At 44.1% G+C, this 23,042-nt stretch overlaps 2 protein-coding genes across 3 annotated transcripts; one reads left to right on the top strand and one right to left on the bottom strand.

The window, feature by feature from the left end:
• Window positions 1-9,847: 9,847 nt before the first annotated feature.
• Window positions 9,848-13,484, top strand: LOC100283201 (uncharacterized). The gene is made up of 4 exons (NM_001156103.3): window positions 9,848-10,001; window positions 12,375-12,468; window positions 12,627-12,889; window positions 12,999-13,484. The coding sequence occupies exons 1-4, from the start codon at window positions 9,979-9,981 to the stop codon at window positions 13,228-13,230; spliced, it is 612 nt and encodes a 203-aa protein (NP_001149575.1). The 5' UTR covers window positions 9,848-9,978; the 3' UTR covers window positions 13,231-13,484.
• Window positions 13,485-17,372: 3,888 nt separating this feature from the next.
• On the bottom strand, window positions 17,373-20,313 carry LOC100277655 (uncharacterized). Of its 2 annotated transcripts, none has more exons than XM_020549638.2 (8): window positions 19,891-20,313; window positions 19,284-19,746; window positions 19,046-19,153; window positions 18,773-18,838; window positions 18,555-18,620; window positions 18,382-18,438; window positions 18,112-18,254; window positions 17,373-18,025 (listed from the first exon to the last, which is right to left on the bottom strand). In XM_020549638.2, exons 1-8 carry the CDS (start codon window positions 20,136-20,138, stop codon window positions 18,007-18,009), a joined length of 1,170 nt encoding a protein of 389 aa, XP_020405227.1. In that variant the 5' UTR covers window positions 20,139-20,313; the 3' UTR covers window positions 17,373-18,006. The 2 variants fall into 2 exon arrangements, with proteins under 2 accessions (XP_020405227.1, NP_001358527.1); NM_001371598.1 differs by having other exon boundaries at window positions 17,743-18,013; window positions 19,891-20,224.
• Window positions 20,314-23,042: the final 2,729 nt, after the last annotated feature.

Below are 23,042 nucleotides of genomic sequence, written 5' to 3'. Positions count from 1 at the left end.
CCCGAAGGGATCCTTCGGACAATGTTTGTTGAGATCAGTATAGTCGACGCACATGCGCCAATCCACTTTATTCTTTTTGAGTACAAGAACAGGGTTGGCTAACCACTCGGGATGTAACACTTCTCTAATGAACCCAGCCGCGACCAAGCGGGCCAGCTCAGCGTGAATGGCCTCTCTCTTGTCGGGCGTGAAACGACGTAGTTTTTGCCGGATCGGCCTTGCTTGTGGATAGACCTTCAGTTTGTGCTCGGCCAGCTCTCTCGGGACTCCCGGCATATCCGCAGGTTGCCATGCGAATACGTCTCGGTTGTCTTGCAGAAACTGGACGAACGCGCTTTCCTATTTATCATCCAGGCTAGAGCTGATGATAGCAGTTTTGCGTTCATCAGCAAACCCCAGATTGATCCTTTTAGTTTCTTCAGTCGGCCGCATAGAGGTCGCGGCTTGAGCTTCCTTCGCCGGTGCTGTGTGGTCTTCCTCAGGCTTAGAGTTTGCCTGGGTCGAAGAAGTCGCCGATGGTTTGGCAGTGAGGGCCGCCTGGATGGCCACTCGGAAACATTCTGCGGCGCCTTGGAGGTCAGCACGCACAGTTATGATTCCTTGCGGTCCCGGCATCTTCAATATCATGTATAATGCGGAATGGCCATGAATTTTGCCAGTCCCGGCCTCCCGATGATGGCGTTGTACCCGCAGTCGAAGTTCGCCACTTCGAACCTCAGGAACTCGGTTCTGTAGTTTTCCGGAGTCCCGAAGGTGACGGGCATGTAGATGTGGCCCAGCGGGTATTCTCCCTCAGTTGGCACGATGCCAAAGAAGGGAGTGTCTGACTCGTGGAGTTCTTTGAGGTGAACTCCCAAGCCTCGGAGTGTCCGGGGGAAGGTGACGTTGATGCTGCTCCCCCTGTCCACTAACACCTTCTTCACCCTGCTCTCTCGGATCACCGGGTCGACGAGGAGCGGGTATTTGCCCGGATGGTCGAAGTTGAGCCATTGATCCGCCCGAGTGAAGGTGATCGGGTGCTCCGACCATCGGTACGGAGCGGGTGGACCGGTGGTTGCCACCAGTATCTGGCGATCGTTGAGCTTTTGCTGTCTTTTGTTCTCCTGCAATCCATGTCCGCCGAAGATGACGTTGACCTCCCTGTCAACGCGCGGAAAGGCTCCTCCTCCTCCCTCCTCCTGCTGCTGGGGTTGTCGTGGTTCTTCTGGTCCTCCCCGCGGCGGAGGAGGGGGTAGAGGTTGGAAGGGTCGGCCGTGCCCAACGGAATGCTTGAAGTCCCGGCAGTTCCGAAGAGTGTGGCGCATGTCCTTGTGGTACGGGCACTGGGCGTCGAGGATGCCGTCTAGTGTGCGCTCGCCTCCGCGAGGTCCTCCCCGGGCGCGAGAGGCAGGTGGTCCGGCGGCGTGCACCTCTTCGCGCGGTCTCTTCTCCCAGCATTTGTCAGGTTGCTGGTTCGTGTCGCATCGTGGCGCTGCCAGTGCGGGCTTCGCTCCTCCGATGAGGTCCTGGGCTCGCTCATCGGCGGTGATGTAGAGGTCGGCTTCCCGGAACAGCTCCTCGGAGGTAGTTGGCGCCTTCTGTAGTATGGCTCGGACGAAGGCCGAGTCATTGGATCCTCTGTAGAAGTCCTCGATCACGGCCGCCTCCGTGACCTCAGGGATACGGTTTCTCATGGTCTGGAACCGTTTGAGGTACGACCGGAGAGTTTCATCCCCTCGGCGCTTGATGGATTTGAGGTCCCATGGTTGTGCCGGTTTGTCGGAGAGGGACTGGAAATTGGCGGTGAAACGTCGACTGAAGTTGCCCCAGTCGTCGATGCAGTGTCGGGGTAGATGTCGCAGCCATTGCAACGCGTCTTGCCCAAGGACAATGGGTAAGTACGCGGTCATCACGTCTTCGGACGCTCCGGCGGCTCGAGCGGCGGTAGTGTAGACAGCCAGCCAGCCTCCTGGGTCCTGCTTAGGTTCATATTTATCGACATTGGATACCTTGAAGTTAGGGGGCCATTGAATGGCCCTATGGCGTGGAGTAAGGGCAGACACTCCACATGTGTCCTCCTGTCGTCGGGGATGATGTCTGTCCCGGGGAGGGGAGTAGTTGTTGTGGTTCCTCGACCGTCCCCGGGCAGTTTCGCCAGTCGAGGCCGTCGTTGATTCGGCTCTGGTATCTTGACTCCGAGTGGGGATGCCATGATCCCTGTCGTATTCCTCCCGGCGGTGTATCTCGTTCTCATGCCGTCGTTCGCGCGAAGCGTTGATAGAACTCCGCGCGTCCCGGCGACTGTTGATGGCGTGCCGCAAGTCGTTCGGCGGGTGAGCGAGAGGTAGAAGATGGTTGGCTGCCTGGGTGAGCAGGCGTCGATAGCCCTCGGCGTCTGGAGTCCGAGGGAGTCCGTCAGCTATCCGAGCTAGCACTCCTCCGACTTCACTCGGCGTGTTCATGGCTCGGGCGAAGTCGGGGTTCAGGTTATGGCCGAATAGTGGATTTTCTCGGCGCTGCCTCGCGTCTTGCTCGGCTTGTTCCTGAGCTCGTCGACGATCACGTCGTCGGGAGTTCCTTCGTTCCCTGAAGACGCGTTCTTCCGGAGTTTCTCCCATCTCCGAGACCTCGTCTCGCGAGACAGGCTGCTCCGGATCCCGTTCTCCGGCTTGGTGATGTCTCCGGATGTTTCGGCGCCGATTTCTTCGTCGACGGGATTCCCGCTGAGGTGGTTCCTCCCCAGGCGCGGTCGGCTCGTCGTCAAAGACGGGAGGCGACTCCACTCTTCCGATGAAGAGAACGTCGGGGTAGAATGGCGTGGCTGTCGTGGCGATCTTCTTTCGGAGAGCTGAGGGTAATGCTTCCCCGGTATTTTCGGAGTTCGTTGGAGGAGGCTTCCTTCCCGGCGGATCTGCAACGCGGTGTAGAATTCCCTTTTCGTCGGCTATGGATGAGATCGTTCCAAAGCAGAACATGGATCCAGGACGGAAGGTGATCCTGCTGTTGATGGTGACGGCCATTGAGCTAGCTTAGATCGTTGACACCCCCCTACCTGGCGCGCCAGCTGTCGGTGTTTTGGGTCCGACCGCACACCCGGGGTTGCCCCTCAAGGTGTTTTTAGGAGTAGGACGGTGTCGACGACTGTAGCAAAATGGTTCGTGCCAGTTGCACGAGGGACAGTGGACAATGTTTACAGGTTCGGGCCGCTTAGAGATGCGTAACACCCTACGTCCTGGTGAGTATGCTTGGTGAATGAGGTTACAAGAGAGCTCTCTGAATTGAGAATGCAGAGAGTTGAAGTGGGTGGCTAAGTAATAGGGTCGATCGTTCTGAAGGGGTGCCCCCTAGGCCTTATATACTCGACCGTGGGGCAATACACGTGGATATGATAACAATGCGTAGCTAAAGGATCAGCGATTGTTTGAGTTTATCTCCCTGTAGTTCCGCCGACCTATCCTCGCGTGGCTCCGTTGCATGGGGGCTCCAGCGCGGGAAAGTCAGATCTCTGTTGTGGTCGCTCGCTCGACGTTGTGGGCCGTCCAGGTTTGCACCAATCCGGCCTCGTGTCAACCTGCTTTGCTGATTGTTCCCCCCAGGCCCACGAAAGAATGACCTTACAATTTATTGGGCCCTTGGGCCTTTTGTGAGGTCTTTTACTCTTTTAGTGGACCCGGGGGATATCTGTCCCCCACAGTACTGTCAAATATTTGATTCTCCAAAAATAGCAGGCATACTATCATTCAGTCAACGTAAAAAAAACTGCATCTTTTTCATGTTGTACTATATCCTTCTTTTGTAAGTTTATTTTCCATGATTATATATGTTAAAAATTGTTATGTGATCCTAGAATAATTCAGTGGTTGCACATGATATAATTCTCTTGCTTATCACGTTCATCAAATCAACTTGCAAGTTACAGATTATGCTACTACATCATTCCATGATCCTATTCCATGCCTCTTCACTGCTTAAAAGTACTGTCAAATATTTGATTCTCCAAAAATAGCAGGCATACTATCATTTAGTCAACGTAAAAAAAACTGCACCTTTTCCATGCTGTACTATATCCTTCTTTTGTAAGTTTATTTTCCATGATTATATATGTTAAAAATTGTTATGTGATCCTAGAATAATTCAGTGGTTGCACATGATATAATTCTCTTGCTTATTTACACAATTACATTACTCCCATCTGAATCTGGCCAAGCATCCTTCATCACAAACTTCACAGTAGATCTTGCTTCACGCCGTGCTCATTTTGAATTTTGGCGTTTTTGCACAAATGGCCTGGACTCGATCCCCAAACTTACTTCATTTGGAGCCATCGTGTCTTTGCTCTGAATTGGCCTATTAGAATGTGGCGACTCTCCTCCCACTCCCAGTGTAAGCAACAATTTTGTTTGCTTAAGATATTCACATCTGACTCCGATTTGCTGAAACATACAATATATGCTACTTAAACCTAACACTTTCGTTGATGTTAACATAAAAACTCCTTGTAATTCGTATGCCACGACATGCCTTCCACTTTGTTTGCTTCATCGATAGCTTATAATCTTAGCGCTAAGAGGAGGTATGATAGATCAATGGTTTTTAAAACTGTGAACAGATTACTTTTCACCTTTGATCATGTCTATAAATATGTACCTAATAAGACATAGCAATAATATATTAGAGACATAACAATAATAATTCTTCATTATTAGAGACTCAATAAAGTCATCAGAAATTTTAGAACCTAACAGAAACTCCCTTTTCTGTTATACACATGAGTAAATTATATAATAGGAAGGCCATTCACTTTAAGAGGAAATGGAGCTTCATAGCGTTGCCTTCAGACTGGTATTAGCAAATGCTTTGTTGATCTAAACCGAACAAAGACACATCTTTGGTGCAGTTTTCCTAAAGGCGGCTCAAAGGGAAGAGATTCGTTTTGTCAATCAGCAAAACCAGTTTTCGTAGTGATGAAAGAAATTTCCCTCGATCATGTGTTCTCGGCCCTGTGACTGGTAAGTCAGTTCAGGCAAGAGATGATGGCGGGTCGATCACGATTTAGTCTTATTGATAATTGAGTATACGTCCGCCTAAGGTAAGGCCTGGTTAGAAATCCTTAGGAACAAGAAAGGGCACACAATCAAAGCCAGAGGTCTTCGAACCTTGGTATTTCGAATCAGATTGATAGCTTTTTGAATGGCAGCGGTTCCGGGTCTCTAGTCTTTGCCGTAAATGAGTCTGCTTGCTATTGTATACCGGGGAAAAAGTCTCCAATTGTACAAATACAGGCTCCATTATTCTATAAGTATTCACAGGTATTTTTCCATACCGTCCACAATGGGCACAATGATATACCTTAGTTTATAGCACATCCATAATTTACTCATGTGTACATTACAACAATGGACTATGTGAGTCCCAGTTCTAGGCCACACCGCCACATACCTGACATTTTATTTGGATATCGCTGGTATGCTTTATATTGTACTTTTGACTCTGGTTTGCATAAGGTTTATGATGTCTATGGTCTTTCTGACCTGCATTCTCTTGACCATCATCACCTAATTTTGCTCCACATGAATCAGTGTAGGTCATGCCCACCAATAATTTCTACCCGATGTTGCTCCACATTATTCTGATATGGAGCATGATTAGCAGCTTTGTGATTAAGCATTGACATGCTTCGGTAAGTTATTTTACCATTCTGTCAATCACTTCTTACATAAACAATAATTGCCTTTGAGAAACATTGTAATCATTTACCAACCTATATCTGGTTCTCCACTAAGCTTCCTACCTTGCATCACTACAATTTGTTCGGCTAGAATGGTCTTCCAAGACAATTCCGCTTGCTGTTTACTATTGCAAATTCGCTATCACATTCTTCACTGTTTATATATACTAAGAATTATTCTACTACTTCTTTTATGTTAAGAGTCGCCACGTTCATCAAATCAACTTGCAAGTTACAGATTGTGCTACTACATCATTCCATGATCCTATTCCATGCCTCTTCACTGCTTAAAAGTACTGTCAAATATTTGATTCTCCAAAAATAGCAGGCATACTGTCATTCAGTCAACATAAAAAAAACTGCACGTTTTCCATGCTGTACTATATCCTTCTTTTGTAAGTTTATTTTCCATGATTATATATGTTAAAAATTGTTATGTGATCCTAGAATAATTCAGTGGTTGCACATGATATAATTCTCTTGCTTATCACGTTCATCAAATCAACTTGCAAGTTACAGATTGTGCTACTACATCATTCCATGATCCTATTCTATGCCTCTTCACTGCTTAAAAGTACTGTCAAATATTTTATTCTCCAAAAATAGCAGGCATACTATCATTTAGTCAACGTAAAAAAACTGCACCTTTTCCATGTTGTACTATATCCTTCTTTTGTAAGTTTATTTTCCATGATTATATATGTTAAAAATTGTTATGTGATCCTAGAATAATTCAGTGGTTGCACATGATATAATTCTCTTGCTTAATTACACAATTACATTACTCCCATCTGAATCTGGCCAAGCATCCTTCATCACAAACTTCACAGTAGATCTTGCTTCACGCCATGCTCATTTTGAATTTTGGCGTTTTTGCACAAATGGCCTGGACCGGCAAATGCTAAAAGTCTATTATTGTACAGGTCATAAATATGCCTCTATTTGATGGCATTCTTCGAGCCTCGATCCCCAAACTTACTTCATTTGGAGCCATCGTGTCTTCGCTCTGAATTGGCCTATTAGAATGTGGCGAGTCTCCTCCAACTCCTAGTGTAAGCAAAAAATTTGTTTGCTTAAGATATTCACATCTGACTCCGATTTGCTGAAACATACAATATATGCTACTTAAACCTAACACTTTCGTTGATGTTAACATAAAATCTCCTTGTAATTCGTATGTCACGACATGCCTTCCACTTTGTTTGCTTCATCGATAGCTTATAATCTTAGCGCTAAGAGGAGGTATGATAGATCAATGGTTTTTAAAACTGTGAACAAATTACTTTTCACCTTTGATCATGTCTATAAATATGTACCTAATAAGACATAGCAATAATATATTAGAGACAGCAATAATAATCCTTCATTATTAGAGACTCAATAAAGTCATCAGAAATTTTAGAACCTAACAGAAACTCCCTATATGAACACTCCTACACACCTAATGCAACCAGCACAAACGAATTTTGAAACAAAAAAAAGAATCAAATGTTTTTGATTATACATATAGAAATGATTATTCAACAGTATACCAAAAACAAAATCACAATAAAATGTAAATAAAATAGCTGCAAGATGACACTGAATAAACTAAAGGTCAAACAAAATAAATTGTTATGCCATAAAAAAATATAGTTTCATCCCACAATGTTCGTAAACAGCGATAGCATATAATGACATTTAACATATCTTACATAACCATGACAACATTGACTTGATAATATATGCTTCAACTGAACCAATGCATCCTATACTACAGAGCACAGACCTTTCCTAAAGATAAAGGAAAATATTGCAATCTATCTATTCTGTGTAACTGATAAAATGTTTAGGTCCCAAAAAAATTATGTATGTTTATCTGAGAATGTGCCACCTAATCTTTGTCTACATTGCGCTAAAAATGTACCAATACATGTATGACATCTGTTTTTTTGTGTAATTCATTTCATTTTATACCTATTGCAGGAAACTCTTACTGACAAAGATAAAAGAGCTGAACCTCCTCTTCAATCTCCTCCAAAAAAGTAAGCTTCTATACAATAAACTTCCTACCAATCAGTATATATATTTACTTACTAAAAAAAGGTATATACATACCATTTATAACACCTTGTACAAAAAAACTTTTAGTATACACGTATAGCAATACTAACATTAATTGCTTGCATATATACTTTTACACAGATCACAAGTATTCCATTGTTTAATAACTGACAACTGATAAATTAATACTTTTGTTTTACAGAATCAAACAAGAACCACTACACATCATAGACTCTACAAGCCAAAAAGGCCACCAAGAATGATGCATGCGACCACAAGAAAACCACGTTTTCAGCACTTATCTGCAGTGTCCCATCTTTTTCTATCAATCTTAAACATATGTACATAACCCCTCAACCACGCTACTCAACTATACAGGCAACTGAAGCACTACAACTTTGTTTATTTTGGATAAGGCCCGTTAAATATGGCATAAAACTACGGAAGATCATCATTTTATAACTTGATATAGTATATGCATAAACAGTTGCCCTTCAGATCATGATATCTACTACCTAAAAAGTGAATGATGGATGCAATGTTTTGTATGATAAACAGTTTCGAAATAGTTTTAGGATTTATACAAGTGTTTTATTACCGTAACAAAGAATTATTAATATTGCACCCTACAAACTCTTTTACTTAAATTTATACAAACGTTTAGAAATAACGCGCGCAAGGCGCGCGTTAGCCACTAGTTGATCAAGATGCAACTCTGCCCGACCGACGCGCGGAACTGGTGGCCGCTTGTTGGGTCGTCACGCTGGCGATGTGCTTACCTCATCTGCAAGGCCTGTTCCTTTCTGTGGTCAACTGTAACCGGGGTTGGGGAAGCTGCCATGCCAACGACGACGGCGCCGGTATCAACTACCGGGTGCGACGCCGTTGCCGTGCGCCTGGTTCTCAAGCTGGCACCGGCAGCATGCATTGACTCGATCGTCGGCTAGAGTCCCTTCCTCTGTCTACCTGCACATATACAATTATTATACTATTATCAAATGTTGATTTATTTACCCTCCTGGCGGTGGGATCTGGGATCGATGGATCCACCTTCTTGCATATTACATTCAACCGGGTAGCGATCCTTTGGATTAGATTAGACCGTACCGCAGGAAGTCCGGGACACGGTACGAGACAACGACCCGGAAGACCATCTCGGCCATGGACTCCCTCCCCTATCTGCAGACTTATACGTACAAATGAAAGAAGCCAGCTGCGGCTGCGGAGGACGGAGGTACAGGACAATCAAACTACCTGCAGAGTCGTCATGCATTGCTGTCCCATACGCACGCACGCACGCCACATGCGCGTCAAACAGAGGCTTGCGTATTGGGATCATACCAATACATACACATATAGGACAGGTCCAGCCTCCAGCGAAATGGCAGCCAGCTAACAGCATCCACTGTGTGCCAAATCTTTTTGACTTAAATTCATAACAGGGGTAGGTGTGTGTAATAAAGGAGTAAAGGATGATTCAGCGCCAGCCGTTCATCCATGTGCACATTGTTCTTCTATCTCTTTTATATATATATATATATATATATATATATATATATATATTGATTTATTGGTTACTCAAGGCCCAGATTAAAAAGAGCTGTCCGGATGCGCTCAGTTTCACAGTCTAATTTAGAATTTATACAGTATAGCTATGAACTAAAATCCTCGTTGTCAGTTACGTAGTGCGAGGCTCCTGCGTCAAAATTGTGCTGTAACTATTTTTAAACCCCGAGGACCCTGTACCAATGTTTACGAGATCTGGGAAATCGTTTCCCCTAAAACCGTCAGTCAGAACTCAACCCCACTGACGTGAACTTTGGTCTGTTTTGCTTGCGTGTCCTCCGTCTCCGTGAGATACATCCGGCGTTTCGAGTCCAACCGTCGCACCAGCCGGTTCATATATGTACTACGACAAAAAAAGTTGTAGGAAAAGACCGTCCGAGAGAGTCGACACGGAAAAACAGCCAAAGCGAAGCGTTTGAATGAGCCTTGGCGTCGAATCGAATCGAAGAGAGAAAGCCAGGTGCTGCGGCTGCGATACACGGAAATCACACCCCTGCCTATAAATACTCTCTCCACTTACCGGAAACTGACACCACCACCACCAAGCCAGCAGGTGCTGCGATACATTGCACACAACAACAACCCCAGCTCTGCCCCAGCCCGCCCACAGGAGTTCCCGCATCTCCCTCTGGTCTGGTCACAGGAGTTCCGAGACCTCTCCAATGGCGGTTAAGATCTACGTTGTGTAAGCATCGCCACCACCCCTTCTTAGTTTTTTTTTGGAATTCATGGTTATTCCCTTGGTTTCCGTCGCCCGCTCCTTAAAATCCCCCCCCCCCCCCCCCCCCCCCCCCCCCCCCTCTTTTTTTGTATATATAAGTTAGACAAAGACATCCTGATTTCAGGTTCTAATTTCCTCTTCCCGATTGTATATCCGTGCCTTTAAGACCTGTCCAGTGCCGCTCACGGTGTTATTCTTGATTGCTAGGGTTTAGATTGTGATCGACTCACATAAGATTAGTCTTACGGGAAGAATTCTCGAGATGAACCGTCGATTTTAGGAACTCAGATGTAGGATGCCTCCAGTTCCTACTTCCGTTCCGACCCATTTCTACTATTGTTGGTGAAGAAACGAGTGGGTGGGATGTGCTGCACTTGTAGTGCTCCGTGCTTCTTTTCATATGCAGGACACATGGTCTCGATCAATCATGACGGTGGGTTTGTGTCCTTGACGGAATTGATGCCTACTTAATGGGACCAAATAGTGGTGGGCTCCGGCGCTAGTCGTGCCCACCCTTTCTTATGCTTTTCTATATGCACATCTGTGCACCGGAGGTCCAATTTTGCCAGCCTTGCTGACTGGCCGGCAAAAGAAATTAGTGCCACTATTGTTTTAGCCCGTCAAGTTCATAACTGTGGTTAGATTATTGAAAAGAAGGTGCTTGCTTCCAGACCAAATATGCTCTTCGTCATATTATTCTATTAAAGATGCCTAGCTGTCAATTTTTCTATTCTGTTTTCAAAAGATCGACATCGATGTATAGCTAGTTATGTTTATATGCTACTAATTGGACTACTCAAAGTTTAATAACCGCTTAGCACATCCACTTGCCTGTATCATATTGATCTGGAAGTGAACATTGTAGATGAAACCCTGGACGGTGGCAGCCAAAATATATAAATATAATGCTTTGTTCCCCTTTTCTGACACCAAAACGGAAATTCTAACCTTACCTTCAGATGAGAGTTTCTATGTTCTAACCTATAAGCACAAAAATGTTGTGAGGATATTTGGATGTTTCCTCCATTGCATGTATTTGCGACCTTTTATAACAAATCAAATGGAATGACTCTGCCTTTCTTTTTAAAAAATACGTGATTCATTTGGATACGCCCTTTTCTTTTGACATGGTGGATGCCCCCCTTTTGTGATGTGGGTTCCCTACCCAAAAAAAAAAAACGCTTTTTACCGTTAAATGGCTCATTCATATGTGCAAGTCATGCTTCAGATCTTTTTTCTCTCCACATCTCTAGCCAGCTAAGCGATTCTTTATGAGGATAAAAACTATTGGCTCAAACTCTCTGTATGAAACACGTTCCGGGAAAAATGGCCCATAATATGGCAAAATGAAAAGGCCATCATATAGACTTTTGTTATATTTTCCTTTACATAGAGTTGCTGACCAGTTCCTGCTGTAGCTGTACAGTGAACTTTAACACGAATAGTACAAACAAATTTAACATTTGTGAGCATCTAATTAAGTGTTGACTTGAGCCCTAATAGTATTTGATTAATGGAGCACACTTTTAACTACAGGCCTTATTTGCACTGGCAAGATGGTTTTCTTTGCTTATATCATGTCTCTTTTTGTCCAGTTCAGTTGTTAACTAACTAGTTAATCAGGTATTAGCGGTCGCAAAACTGTATATTGTGATAAATGGTTTTGAGGGACATTTATGATCTGGTAGTCTTCATCATCAGGCTTTCTAACCACCAGAATGGAAGTTCAGCAATCCTGAAGACCTGATTACTTGGATATAAATTACATGCACTGCTGCACCTATACATAAGCCTAGCAACACATGTATAAATTTCTTCTAGAAGTAGGGCTTCTCCAATCTTCTTGTTTGTGATATACTTTTTTTTTGTTGTCCCGCTGTATGCAGACCATCTTTTCTAGAAGAAATAAAGCTGAAAGTGATATCTTAACTAAGAAGATATACTCGTAGTTTTATTTCCTTTCATGTCACTGACCCTCATAAAAATAATGTATTCTTGAATTTAGTATGGCTGCACATATCGTTTTTCTAGGATTGACTCTTCCATCACTTCAAAACTAAGGCAACAAAACAAAGCGCTTTATGGAGTAGTTGAATGACGTGTCTGTATGAAGTATGAGTATCAGAACATAGGACGTGTTCAGAAGGAAACCAGGACATCGACACTGCCCCACCAATTTGTTGTTGGATTTGTTCTTCAGCTTAAAACACCTTTTCTGTAAGGTCTGAAACATAAGTTAGTCACATATGGATTGTGGTGGTAAAATTGCGTGCAATAATAATAATAGTAATTGTAAGTTGGAACTCAGAAGAAAAGGCTAATCCATTCTTACAACAGGTACTATTCCATGTATGGGCATGTTGGCAAACTAGCTGAAGAGATCAAGAAAGGTGCCTTATCTGTTGAAGGTGTTGAGGCTAAAATATGGCAGGTAATTAAGCCCTGATCATGACTATGTAGTTCCACACTCGTCTGGCTTAACTGCTCCGAGACTAGTACATAAGGTGCTTGGAAACAGTTCACGAATGCAAATCTGGACCTGAATTGCTGATACCACTTTTACTCTTTTTTTTTTTTTTGCATATGAAGGTCCCTGAAATTCTCTCTGAAGAAGTGCTTGGAAAGATGGGCGCGCCCCCTAAGCCCGACGTGCCAGTCATCACACCGCAGGAACTTGCAGAGGCTGACGGTATCCTCTTTGGGTTCCCGACAAGGTTCGGAATGATGGCAGCTCAGATGAAGGCGTTCTTCGATGCCACCGGTGGGCTCTGGAGGGAGCAGAGCCTCGCTGGCAAGCCTGCCGGCATGTTCTTCAGCACTGGAACCCAGGGTGGTGGCCAAGAGACTACACCGTAAGTGCTGTTCCGCTTCCGCACATGGTTACAGCTACAACATGCAGGCCTGATGTCCAAAGATCGCGAGACCAACATTTCGTTTGTTATATTGTCTTCATTCATTCAGGCTGACGGCGATTACCCAGTTGACGCACCACGGCATGGTGTTTGTGCCCGTGGGCTACACCTTCGGCGCCAAGCTGTTCGGCATGGACCAGGTCCAGGGTGGCAGCCCCTACGGCGCCGGCACGTTCGCCGCCGACGGCTCGAGGTGGCCGAGCGAGGTGGAGCTGGAGCACGCCTTCCACCAGGGGAAATACTTCGCGGGCATCGCCAAGAAGCTCAAGGGCTCTGCTTGATCTGCACATACCCCTCTGTCAGATATCATAAAACATTTACAGATTCGTCATACCCGTCACCGTCAATAGATTGGTCTGTGTTCTCTCGTGGTGCCTCGATGCTATGTAGTTCATTGGTACTGCTGCCGTATGAATTTCGATGATTGCTCTGGTGACTTGGTTTGTAATTTGGAGTTGGACTATCGTTGTTTCTGCCGCATAAATTTCGATGATTTGGTCAAGTAAACGACTTGCAGGCTTGCAGCTGGTTGATCTGTGTTGCTCCATTGTGTCTTTCAGCATGAAAACAGTTGCTGAAGCCCAGCCTGCTAGGGTTAGGATCTGACCTATCCAAGTTAGCAGGCCGAAATTGTGCCGGGCTTGTTTGTGCTCTGTGTCGGCCTGTTAACCAACGACCATCCAAATATATGAAGCACGCGACCAGTGACCTCACTCTGACGGTGTAGTGAGATCGGCGTAAAGAGAGGCCACCCTTCTCTGATGGCTAGGTCTAGGTCTACTCGAGTACTGCTTTCGGTCGTGGCTCCGCTTTGGCCTCCTCCCTCGACGATACAGTAATGCGTTTAAGCACTAATAAGTACGTGATGATGATGCGGTGACGCACTCGCTAAGAACTAGATTAGGTCTGCACCACGCACGCAAATGCAAAGAGGGTCGGAGGGCATCTGAACCACCCGTGCTCGGCAATCGAAGCACTGCTGTAAAGCACAAGCACGAACTCCATGAGGTTTTTGGCGCATGGGTACGGTGGGGATGCCTGCCGGCTGCCGGCTACCGGCGGGAGAGGGAGGGCCGCGTCCTTCTTTGGCCTGACGCGTGCACGCGCGCAGGAACCTTGCCACCATGGCGCACTTTTGCAGCGATAAACGCCACTTTGAACAGGCAACTGCGCCGCAGGGGCGTAGGCGACCTTGCAGGCTGCGGGCAGTCGACCGACCCCGACCGGACTCCAGAGCTTGGATGACTACTGGGCGACCTGGACATCATCACCTGGACGATGCAGCTAGGGACCCCATTCCTGATGTGCACTAGCTCGTCGTTGTCGTTGGCTCGTTGCCAATGTGGCTGCTAGAATCTATGGTCGGTTACCCATTACTGCTGCCTGCTATGCGTGCAAGAATATTCCTGAATCTATGCTGCAAAAGCTCCTGGGCCTCGACCGCAAGGATAGCCTATACAAGTATACAACTATACCACGCCCTGAACACATCACTAGAAAAACTAGCAAAATTATTATTGCCTAGGCAGTTGAAGCGCAGTCAACGCAACAGCTCTCGATATATTCGATAGTTAATTTTTTATGCACGACTCCAACTATACTTATACAGATTAAGGGGATGTTTAGTTTTCAGACACTAATTTTTAGCCCCTCCATTTTAGTCCCTTCTAATCCCTAAATTGCCAAACACAAGACTAAAATAGAGATAATCCATCTATTAGTCCATTTGTTTGTCAATTTAGGCACTAAAACATTGCCAAGGGACATCTCAGACCACACCTCCTGAACCATCAAAGTCAAAATTAACGTCCCTAGGCCTAAGACCTTCATATTTGAAAACTTTTGACTACAACATAAGGATTTCCCCGCCCTTCTCCAAGATGCTTGGTCCCAGCCTCTGCATCAAATCCGGCAAAGGAGCTGATGACAAAATTCAAAAAAGCCAGGAAAGCTTTAAAGGAATGGCACAAGAAAATACCCAAGCTATCGAATACAATTGACAACATCAAGCTCATCATCCAATTCATGACTTTTATAGAAGAGAGTCAAGATCTAACAATTCAAGTAGAATCCTTTTGGTAGAAAAACACTCTTAAAAACCTACATATATAGGTATAAGAATCTATCTCAGGTAACTGTTGAAAATGGCACCTCAGTCCAGCTTTGATATGATTCGTGGGGAGCTAGGATTCTATCAGAGACACACCTAGAGCTATTCTCATATGCAGTAAATAAGCATATCACCCTCCTTCAAGCCAATGAGCATAATCTGTCGCAAGACATGTTCCACCTTCCTCTATCCTCGGAGGCGCACCAACAGTTCCAACACATAGAAGCAACGTTCCTGGAGCTGAATTTGAATGATAAAATGTACATATGGATGTGTCAATGGGGAACCCATTACTCTTCAAGGAAAGCATACAATTTGCTGACAAGGTCAGCCACGGTTCCCCACACTTTTAAGAACCTTTGGAAATGGAAATGCCAACCGAAACAAAAGTTATTCTGATTGTTGCTCCACGACAAGCTCAATACTAAAGACAGACCGCAAAAAAGAGGCATGGAGTTTGATTTGTATACATGCAAAAATCGCATCCTACAAAAAAGGGAGACTGTCCCACCCGATCTTCAGATGTAAGTTTGCCAATAGGTGTCGACAAAAAGTTGGAATAATTCCTCCACGCACCTCCGACTCTCACACTACTGTGCAGAGGATCAATCGACAAATCTCAAATCCCTGGGCGTTAGAGACAATCATAACAATGTCATGGTGTATTTGGAAATGCAGGAATCAGTGGGTCTTTGACGATACACCCCCATGTTGCAACCATGCGCAGAGTAATTTGAAAAGAAGATGCTCGTGATATGCTACAGAATGAAGAGCACTATAGCTGATCTTGTTAGAATATAGATACGTGAGATGTAACTCACAAGCGATGTAACATGTACATAAACTTTTCTCTTTTTCAAATAAAAACACTATATGAACCTCCTATAGTAATCATTTAATCAAAAATTTAGGCACTAAAAATGACTAAAATAGAGAGACTAAAAATTAGTCCCTATAAATCAAACACCCTCTAAAACTTCTCAATAAATACAATCGTGTGGTTTGTCATCCATTTTTTTTAGATTCAGCAATATGCGCACATAAGACTATCTACATCAGTTTATCCATTCTCATACCTATATTCAGACTCCACTCTGCGAACAGTGCAATTTATAGTGTAGAATAATGCAAAATAATGTTTTTGGTAAACTATGGGTAGACTGCTGCAGACGGCCTAATAGCCAGTTATCTCAGCAGGTGAGTTCATCTGCAGATAATTTAACATAGGAATTAATCATTTATTGCATTAATATTTATTACTCCTATGAGTCATAACATTTATTCACCTTAATTAAAATAACATTAGATCAAATTCAATTAGACCCAATATATAAAGGTAGATTCGATAATTCATTATTTTTATTAGCATAAGCAGCGTGCAATATGTCGTATATTCCATCACAACTCACATATATTTGACACATATATCTATTCGACTTCTACAAGGGGCCTTGTTATATGCATGGAGTCTCTCTCTATTTCATAATTTATATATAATATGTTTAATTTTATTCCAAGTCATTTTTTTCTTATTTTTGATTATTTTTTATAAAAAATAACATACAAGCATCTTCAATACCAAATAAATACATCATGAGAGGTTTAATAGAAACTAATGTAACAATTGACGTTTCTTTATAAACTTGGTCAACGCTAAATTTGATTTATGATAAAACTAAAACACACAATATATTATTTTGGGACGAAGAAGGGGTGGATTATTGGTGTTTGCGGTATAAGCGAATAGCATATATACAATGAAAAGGTGTCGGGGATATGATCCAATGGTGTGATTGACATAAAATGTTCGGTTCCCTTTCTTAAAACCTCACTATGTTCAGGGACCCTCGTCATTATAAGTAATTGAGATCTTTGTAAAATTGCTAGCTGAGGACAGAAATAGAAGTGAATTAGCATGATCCCAGTTCCCGGCTGTCCTTGCTTACCAAGTATAATCAGGGCCTGGCGCCCTGGCCCTTCATTCATTTACTTTGAGTTTTCGTGGTTGAGTGTACTTTTTCGGTCACTTTAAATTATAAGAGGTTTTAGCTTTTTTAGATATATAATTTTTGCTTTGTGTTAGATACACATTATGTTTAAATATATATAAAAATAATATATCTAAAAAGCTAAAATAACTAGAATAGATGAAGTAGCATGTATCTTAGGTAAAATCTCAGTCCTTTGGACCAAGGGCTTACGAAGGTCTGGTAGCCCTTGACTGGATCCAGCCTTGATACATCGATCATACATGGCACCGCCGCACTCCATTAATTAATTAACTCCGGCCGCTGCACTGTCTGCACTACTCTATGGCAAAGGCTATGCATTATCCACACCTTTCTCAGAGTTCAGTGAACAAAATAATATACTGAAATTTAACCCCTGAATGGCAAAACCAATTGAAACTCAGAAATCTATCATCTTTAACAAAACTAGACAAATTAAGTGTACTTATTGATTTGCCACCTATCCTTTTAAATTTGAGCGCATACTTCCAGTAATAGGAGCTTATAATGAGATAAAGAATCATTGCCATGCTGCCATGACTGTTGCCATCTATCTGCACCAATACCCTCCTGCTTTTCCTTCGAAATAATTTTGGCACCTGCCCCCACCCTTTCCCCTTCCAACGCCAACCTATGCATACTACACAGTGCTAATTATATATAGCTGTCACTAATTATTTGCTTGCAAAGTTGCATGCATGCATATATATGAGTATAGGTGCCACACATACACACGGCCTCAATTAATCATTCTCTCTTCTGCACCTGATCCAGCATGTATGCATGTCTTAGAAGAGACCACCGGAAACCTATTATCATATCCATCATCGTACGTCTTTTCCCTTGCAAAACATCCTTCGATTGCTTTGGGCGGCATCATGATTTCTTGCTTTCCGTCTCAGCAGGCTACTTAGCTTGCTACTAAAACTGGACGATCATCACCATCTGTGTACAAAACTTAGTTTGATAAGAACAGATGAGCCAGGTTGTTGCTTTGCTTTAGCTTCAGAACACTCTTTGCATGAGGTTGTTTGTTTGTCTACCGGAATGTGCCTCCAAATGTAGGGTGCCAGAACTCCGGTGTCTCGGCCGCCACCGTGTATGTGCTCGCCACTGGGACAAGGCACAGGCCCCGGCTCCGCAGGTCTTGCTTCGTGTCGCCGTTATCTTTGGAATCCTCAGAGCCCTAGTTGAGGAGAAAAATGATATGAGCATATGCGCCGATCGAGAATATAGTACAAAAGGCTGCCAATTGTTGTCATTAAGGAACTAGCTAGCTAGAAACAAAAGTTGACACACACACACACTAATACCTTGTGCTGGAATTGCTTCATGGGGATCCCATTTTTCAAGTAGGGAGAGCTCAGTGACTGCGGGTAGTATATATCAAGATATAGATGATATGGGTTAGCTAGGTAAACTGGCCAAAATAAATTAAACGAAATTTGTTGTAAAGCATGTAATATTAGGCATTTCAGATACTCACCGCAACTTGGTCGTGAAGGAATTTGATGTATTCGATGGCCTCGTGAAGAACCGATGCGGTATCAGTCTAAAGTATATGACCACCCATAGCCACAAGATTGACCCGTCAGGTCATTATCCAAGAGGAGTTCTAGCATCACTTGCTCTCCCATATGCTAAATAAATGGAACGGCGAGAGGAATGTGAGGGAATTGACGCATATAGAGAAAGAACTAATACCTTTCCAAAAGGCGAGACGAGTTGCTGGAGCGCAGTGATTCTGTCCCCTAGCTTCTCTTTCCTCACCTGCAGCGCAAAAGCGAGCAGGGGAAAAAAAGGGAGAGAAAACATTTAGCAGCCCAGCTGACTCTCTAAGGTCATCATCCATCGACGATGCAGAAGACGTGAAATCCAAAATGTCATTCATCAAAAGGAACAAAAAGAGACGACGCAGCCACCCGGCCAACTGCGGCTGAAAAATTGAAACAGAAACTAACTCGGATCGCTCTTCACCTTAAAAGTCGGCAGCGGCGATGGCGCCTCGATCCGTGGCCTTTTCGCGGCCGCAGGCGGCTCGGAGACGCTTTTCCTCGTCGCCGCCGGTGGTGGAGAACAGTCGTCCTGGAAAGACTCGGAATTGGAGCGCAAGCGAAACTGAGGCTATGGCTTATTGACGAACGAAACCCTAGATAGCAGCTACGAACTCAAGCAGGCTAGATTCGTGACTCTGATGCATGCCTCTCTTAATTACCTTCGCCGTCGGAGAGTTAGCGTTGGAGCTGCGGCTATTGGGCTTAGCCGCCTGCAGGGCCTGCAAGAGAAGGTGAGACGGCAGCGGGCCACCGAAAGGCAGGTAACTACTGCCGGACAAGTACTGCATCGGAGCGCCGACGGCGACGCCGTCGCCTTGCGTAGGCGTAGACGCGGGCACCGAGGTCCTGAGCAGCTGGGAAAACTGCATCGACGCCGCGGCGGCGTCGTAGCTCACCGAGGACTCGCTGTCTCCGTACATCAAAATGTTGTGCACCGCCGCCGTGGCGTCGAATAGAGCTTGAGCTTGCGATGGCTCCGTGCCGCCGTACGGCGACGGCGCTAGCTGCGCCTGGTCGGCCAAGAAGCCGGCACCCATGTCCATGTGGTCCCTGATTAATGGATCGTTCGTCGCGGAGGGTTCTTGGAGCACGGCTTGGAAGCTGGCATCGCTCCTCCCGCTCCTAATTAAAGCTCATGCAAGATCGGATGCTTCGTTAGTCACCCACCCACTCACCCCCACCATGAAGCTATACAAACCCAGAACACACATGGATGCAAAGGATGGACAACGACGACGAAGCTATATATGTATAGCTAATACTTACAAGAAGGTTTGCGTCCAGTCCAGGTGTGGATCACCGAGCGAGGAGGCGGCATCAGACAGAGGCTGATGGGTGGAGTTTCTGTAAGGGTCCTGGAAGGTTACGGAGCTCGTCGACTCAACGGCTGCGGTGGGGAAGGTGCTGCCGCAGGCCACCCTACCCGTGACCGTGAGCGGCGGCGGCGCGGCGGCCGAGCACGCCGACGTGCCGTGACTCCTGTGAGAGGCACTGCCCCACCACTGTTCGGCCATGGATCGGACGGAGCGACGGAAAATCTCCCTGGCTCTTCAATTCTTGCGGTGCTTGCTTCGCTCGAGGTGTGTGGCAGAAAGGTGGGTTGAAGTTGAACGGGAGGAAGGGAGGAGGGGAATCTGGATATATATGAATGACGGGTTCAGCGCCGTGTGCGTTGAGCATCAACCAAACCATGGTTGTGGTGGACTTGTATAGGGAAGCAGGAGGCTGACCTTTGGGATGGGACCCAACGGAGTAGCAGCTAATACAATACAACAGTCATGACATGAGCGGTCTTACATTCCCTTTTTCTTTTGTTATTAAGGGCCGATTGGACCCTTCGTTTTGAAGGAATTGAAATTTACTTAAGGCCTGTTTAGACCATGTTTGGTTTCAATTAGTCCTAAGACTAAACTTTAGTCCTAAGACTAAACTTTAGTCCCTACATATTTGGTTCTAGGGACTAAACAAATTCTAAAGTCATTAAATACACTTTCCAAAGACTCAAATGACCTTAGAATATAATCATAATATTAGTTATCTATAAAAAAAGTTAAGGGCAACATGATAATTATGAGTTTTTAGTCTCTTTTAGCACCTATGTGAAGGACTAAAGACTAAATCATTTTAGTCCATATTTTAGTCCTAGTGTTTGGCAAAAAAGGGACTAAATGGGACTAAAAACTAGAGACTAATCTTTAGTCCCTCTAACCAAACACCCCCTTAGCACAACATTTTTTTATAAAATAAACTAGTTTCTATAATCAGTTTCTAGAAATTGGTTTTTGAAAAAAAGTTGGGTGGGTGTGTTAGTTTTTGATACATAATTATTAGCATACCCTTCCTCTATTTTAAAAAGCAATGACAATATATATAAATTTCATAAAATAGGGCATGATGTAATTAAATAAACAAAAGTTGGTTTTAGTTTGGAGAGAGTAGGCTTTTGATTTTTAAGAAACTGAGAATCTAGTTTCTTTAAAATGAGACATAAACTACTATATAGTTTCTATAAACCAGTTTCTTAAAAATTAGGTGCTTCCAAACAGACCCTTAATAGAGTAGGTTATTTGGTTCAGAATTTGACATTCCACCACTTTCTAAAGTTTAGATACAAGCCTATTGTAATTGCATCTAGCCCATTAGTGGGTTTTGGTGAATTGAGTAACAACACATTTAAAGGTATAACAAGTTTGCTAAGTGTTGAATATGAAATTCAGTATGTTGAATATACTTGAATAGTACATAATGATCAGTGAACAAAGATTCAACGCAAGGTTAAATAACCAATCAGACAATGCAAATGGATATAACATGGTCTCTCTATTGGTTTGAATATATGGACAAGACACGAGAAATCACTATGCATAAATATGATTAGAATAGAGATTGAAGTGATTAAGAGGATTGGTCAGGCCAAAATAAATAATATATGAGAAATCATGAATTGGCTTGACCATATTACGGTTATTCGATATATGCTTCTATGAGAATCAAACTAGAGCTTGATTGATCTTAGCATTCAAATCTAGATGACATTCAAGTAAGGTTCACAAAATTGAAGAAATGATTTTCTCAATGGATACTCAATATGATGTGACTCAAGAATGGATTGATAAGATGAAGATAGCAAGGAAAGGACTTCGAAGGACTAAGCGATCGTGAAGATCTTGTGGACCGAGGTATCATGGCTAAGGTGAAGAAGAGAGTACTTGCAATTCGATGAACAAATCAACTATAAGGATTCATATTGTGTTGAATGATCAAATCATCCGTACGTGACTTGAAACCATGAGCTGAACTCATATATGGTGAAATGGTTCAAGTCACAAGCTCGATTTGTGTTTGCTTCAAAAGGTGAGACAAAGATGTCTGTGATCCTTATGAAGCAACACCATGGAGAAATTACACATGAGACACCAATGACTCAAGTAGTTTACTTAATTATATTTTAAATAACTTGAGTATAGAAATCATCGTACTATCAAGGGGATCCAAAAGGAAGGTTGGTGTTGGTACAAAAGTTCAAAATCCTTGATTCAAAACTTTTATTTTACCCTTTTAATCCTTAGGTGAAGTATGTTGTTCAAACACCCAAAGTTTAAATTGGACAAAATGGTCTTTGGAAAAAGAGGCTGAACCAGGTTTTCAAGAGGTTCAACCGGGTTTTGAAAAGAGGTTGATCTAGGTTTTTTGGTGGTTCAGTCGGGTTTTAGCCAGAGACTTCTTTGGTGAAATGCGGTTGAGCCAGCCTCTAGGGGCGGTTCAACTGGATTTTGCCCAGGAACCGTTCTAAGGGGAATGTGGTTGAATCGGCCTCCAAAGGCAGTTCAACCGGTGTAGGTGGTGAGGTGGGCTGTTGAACCGACCAGTTCAACCGGATTTCTCTCTAGTAGAAACCACTTCAACCAACATTTCATGCGGTTCAACCACATATTGCGCAGTCTGCACACAAACGACTAGTTCTAAGAGCCACCCATATATATACCCACTCACTCCTCTCTCAGAGTAGAAGAGCAACAGCTAGGGCATTCTCTTCAACATCCAAAGCTAAGAAAAATACAAGAACACACATGTCGGTACCCTAAATATGGGTACCCACTCCTGAAGGGTCAAGGCCCAATAGCCACATAACTATGGGGTGGCCAGCCCGACTCAGGGCTGAGGCCCACCATATGTGGCCTCAGGCCAGCTGAGCTTGTTTCTTGGGCTTGACCAGCGTCACCGCAGGTCCCATAGAAGGGAGTAATCAACAAACAGGCGGAACCCGGACCTCCACATGGGCCCTCTAGATCCCAAGAAAGGGGGTTTGGAGCAGCTCCATTGCCCTGAAGTAAAAGCATTTGTTGACTACAAGATCAGTTTCGGACCCCCAGGAGTGGTTCCTGACCCCGCGTATGCCATTTGGACCTCTAGCCAGG

The sequence above is a fragment of the Zea mays genome, chromosome 3 (genome assembly GCF_902167145.1).
Source record: "Zea mays cultivar B73 chromosome 3, Zm-B73-REFERENCE-NAM-5.0, whole genome shotgun sequence".
Classification (NCBI taxonomy): Eukaryota; Viridiplantae; Streptophyta; class Magnoliopsida; order Poales; family Poaceae; genus Zea; species Zea mays.
The sequence above is the reverse complement of the archived record's forward strand: the minus strand, read 5'-3'. Positions and strand labels throughout refer to the sequence as shown.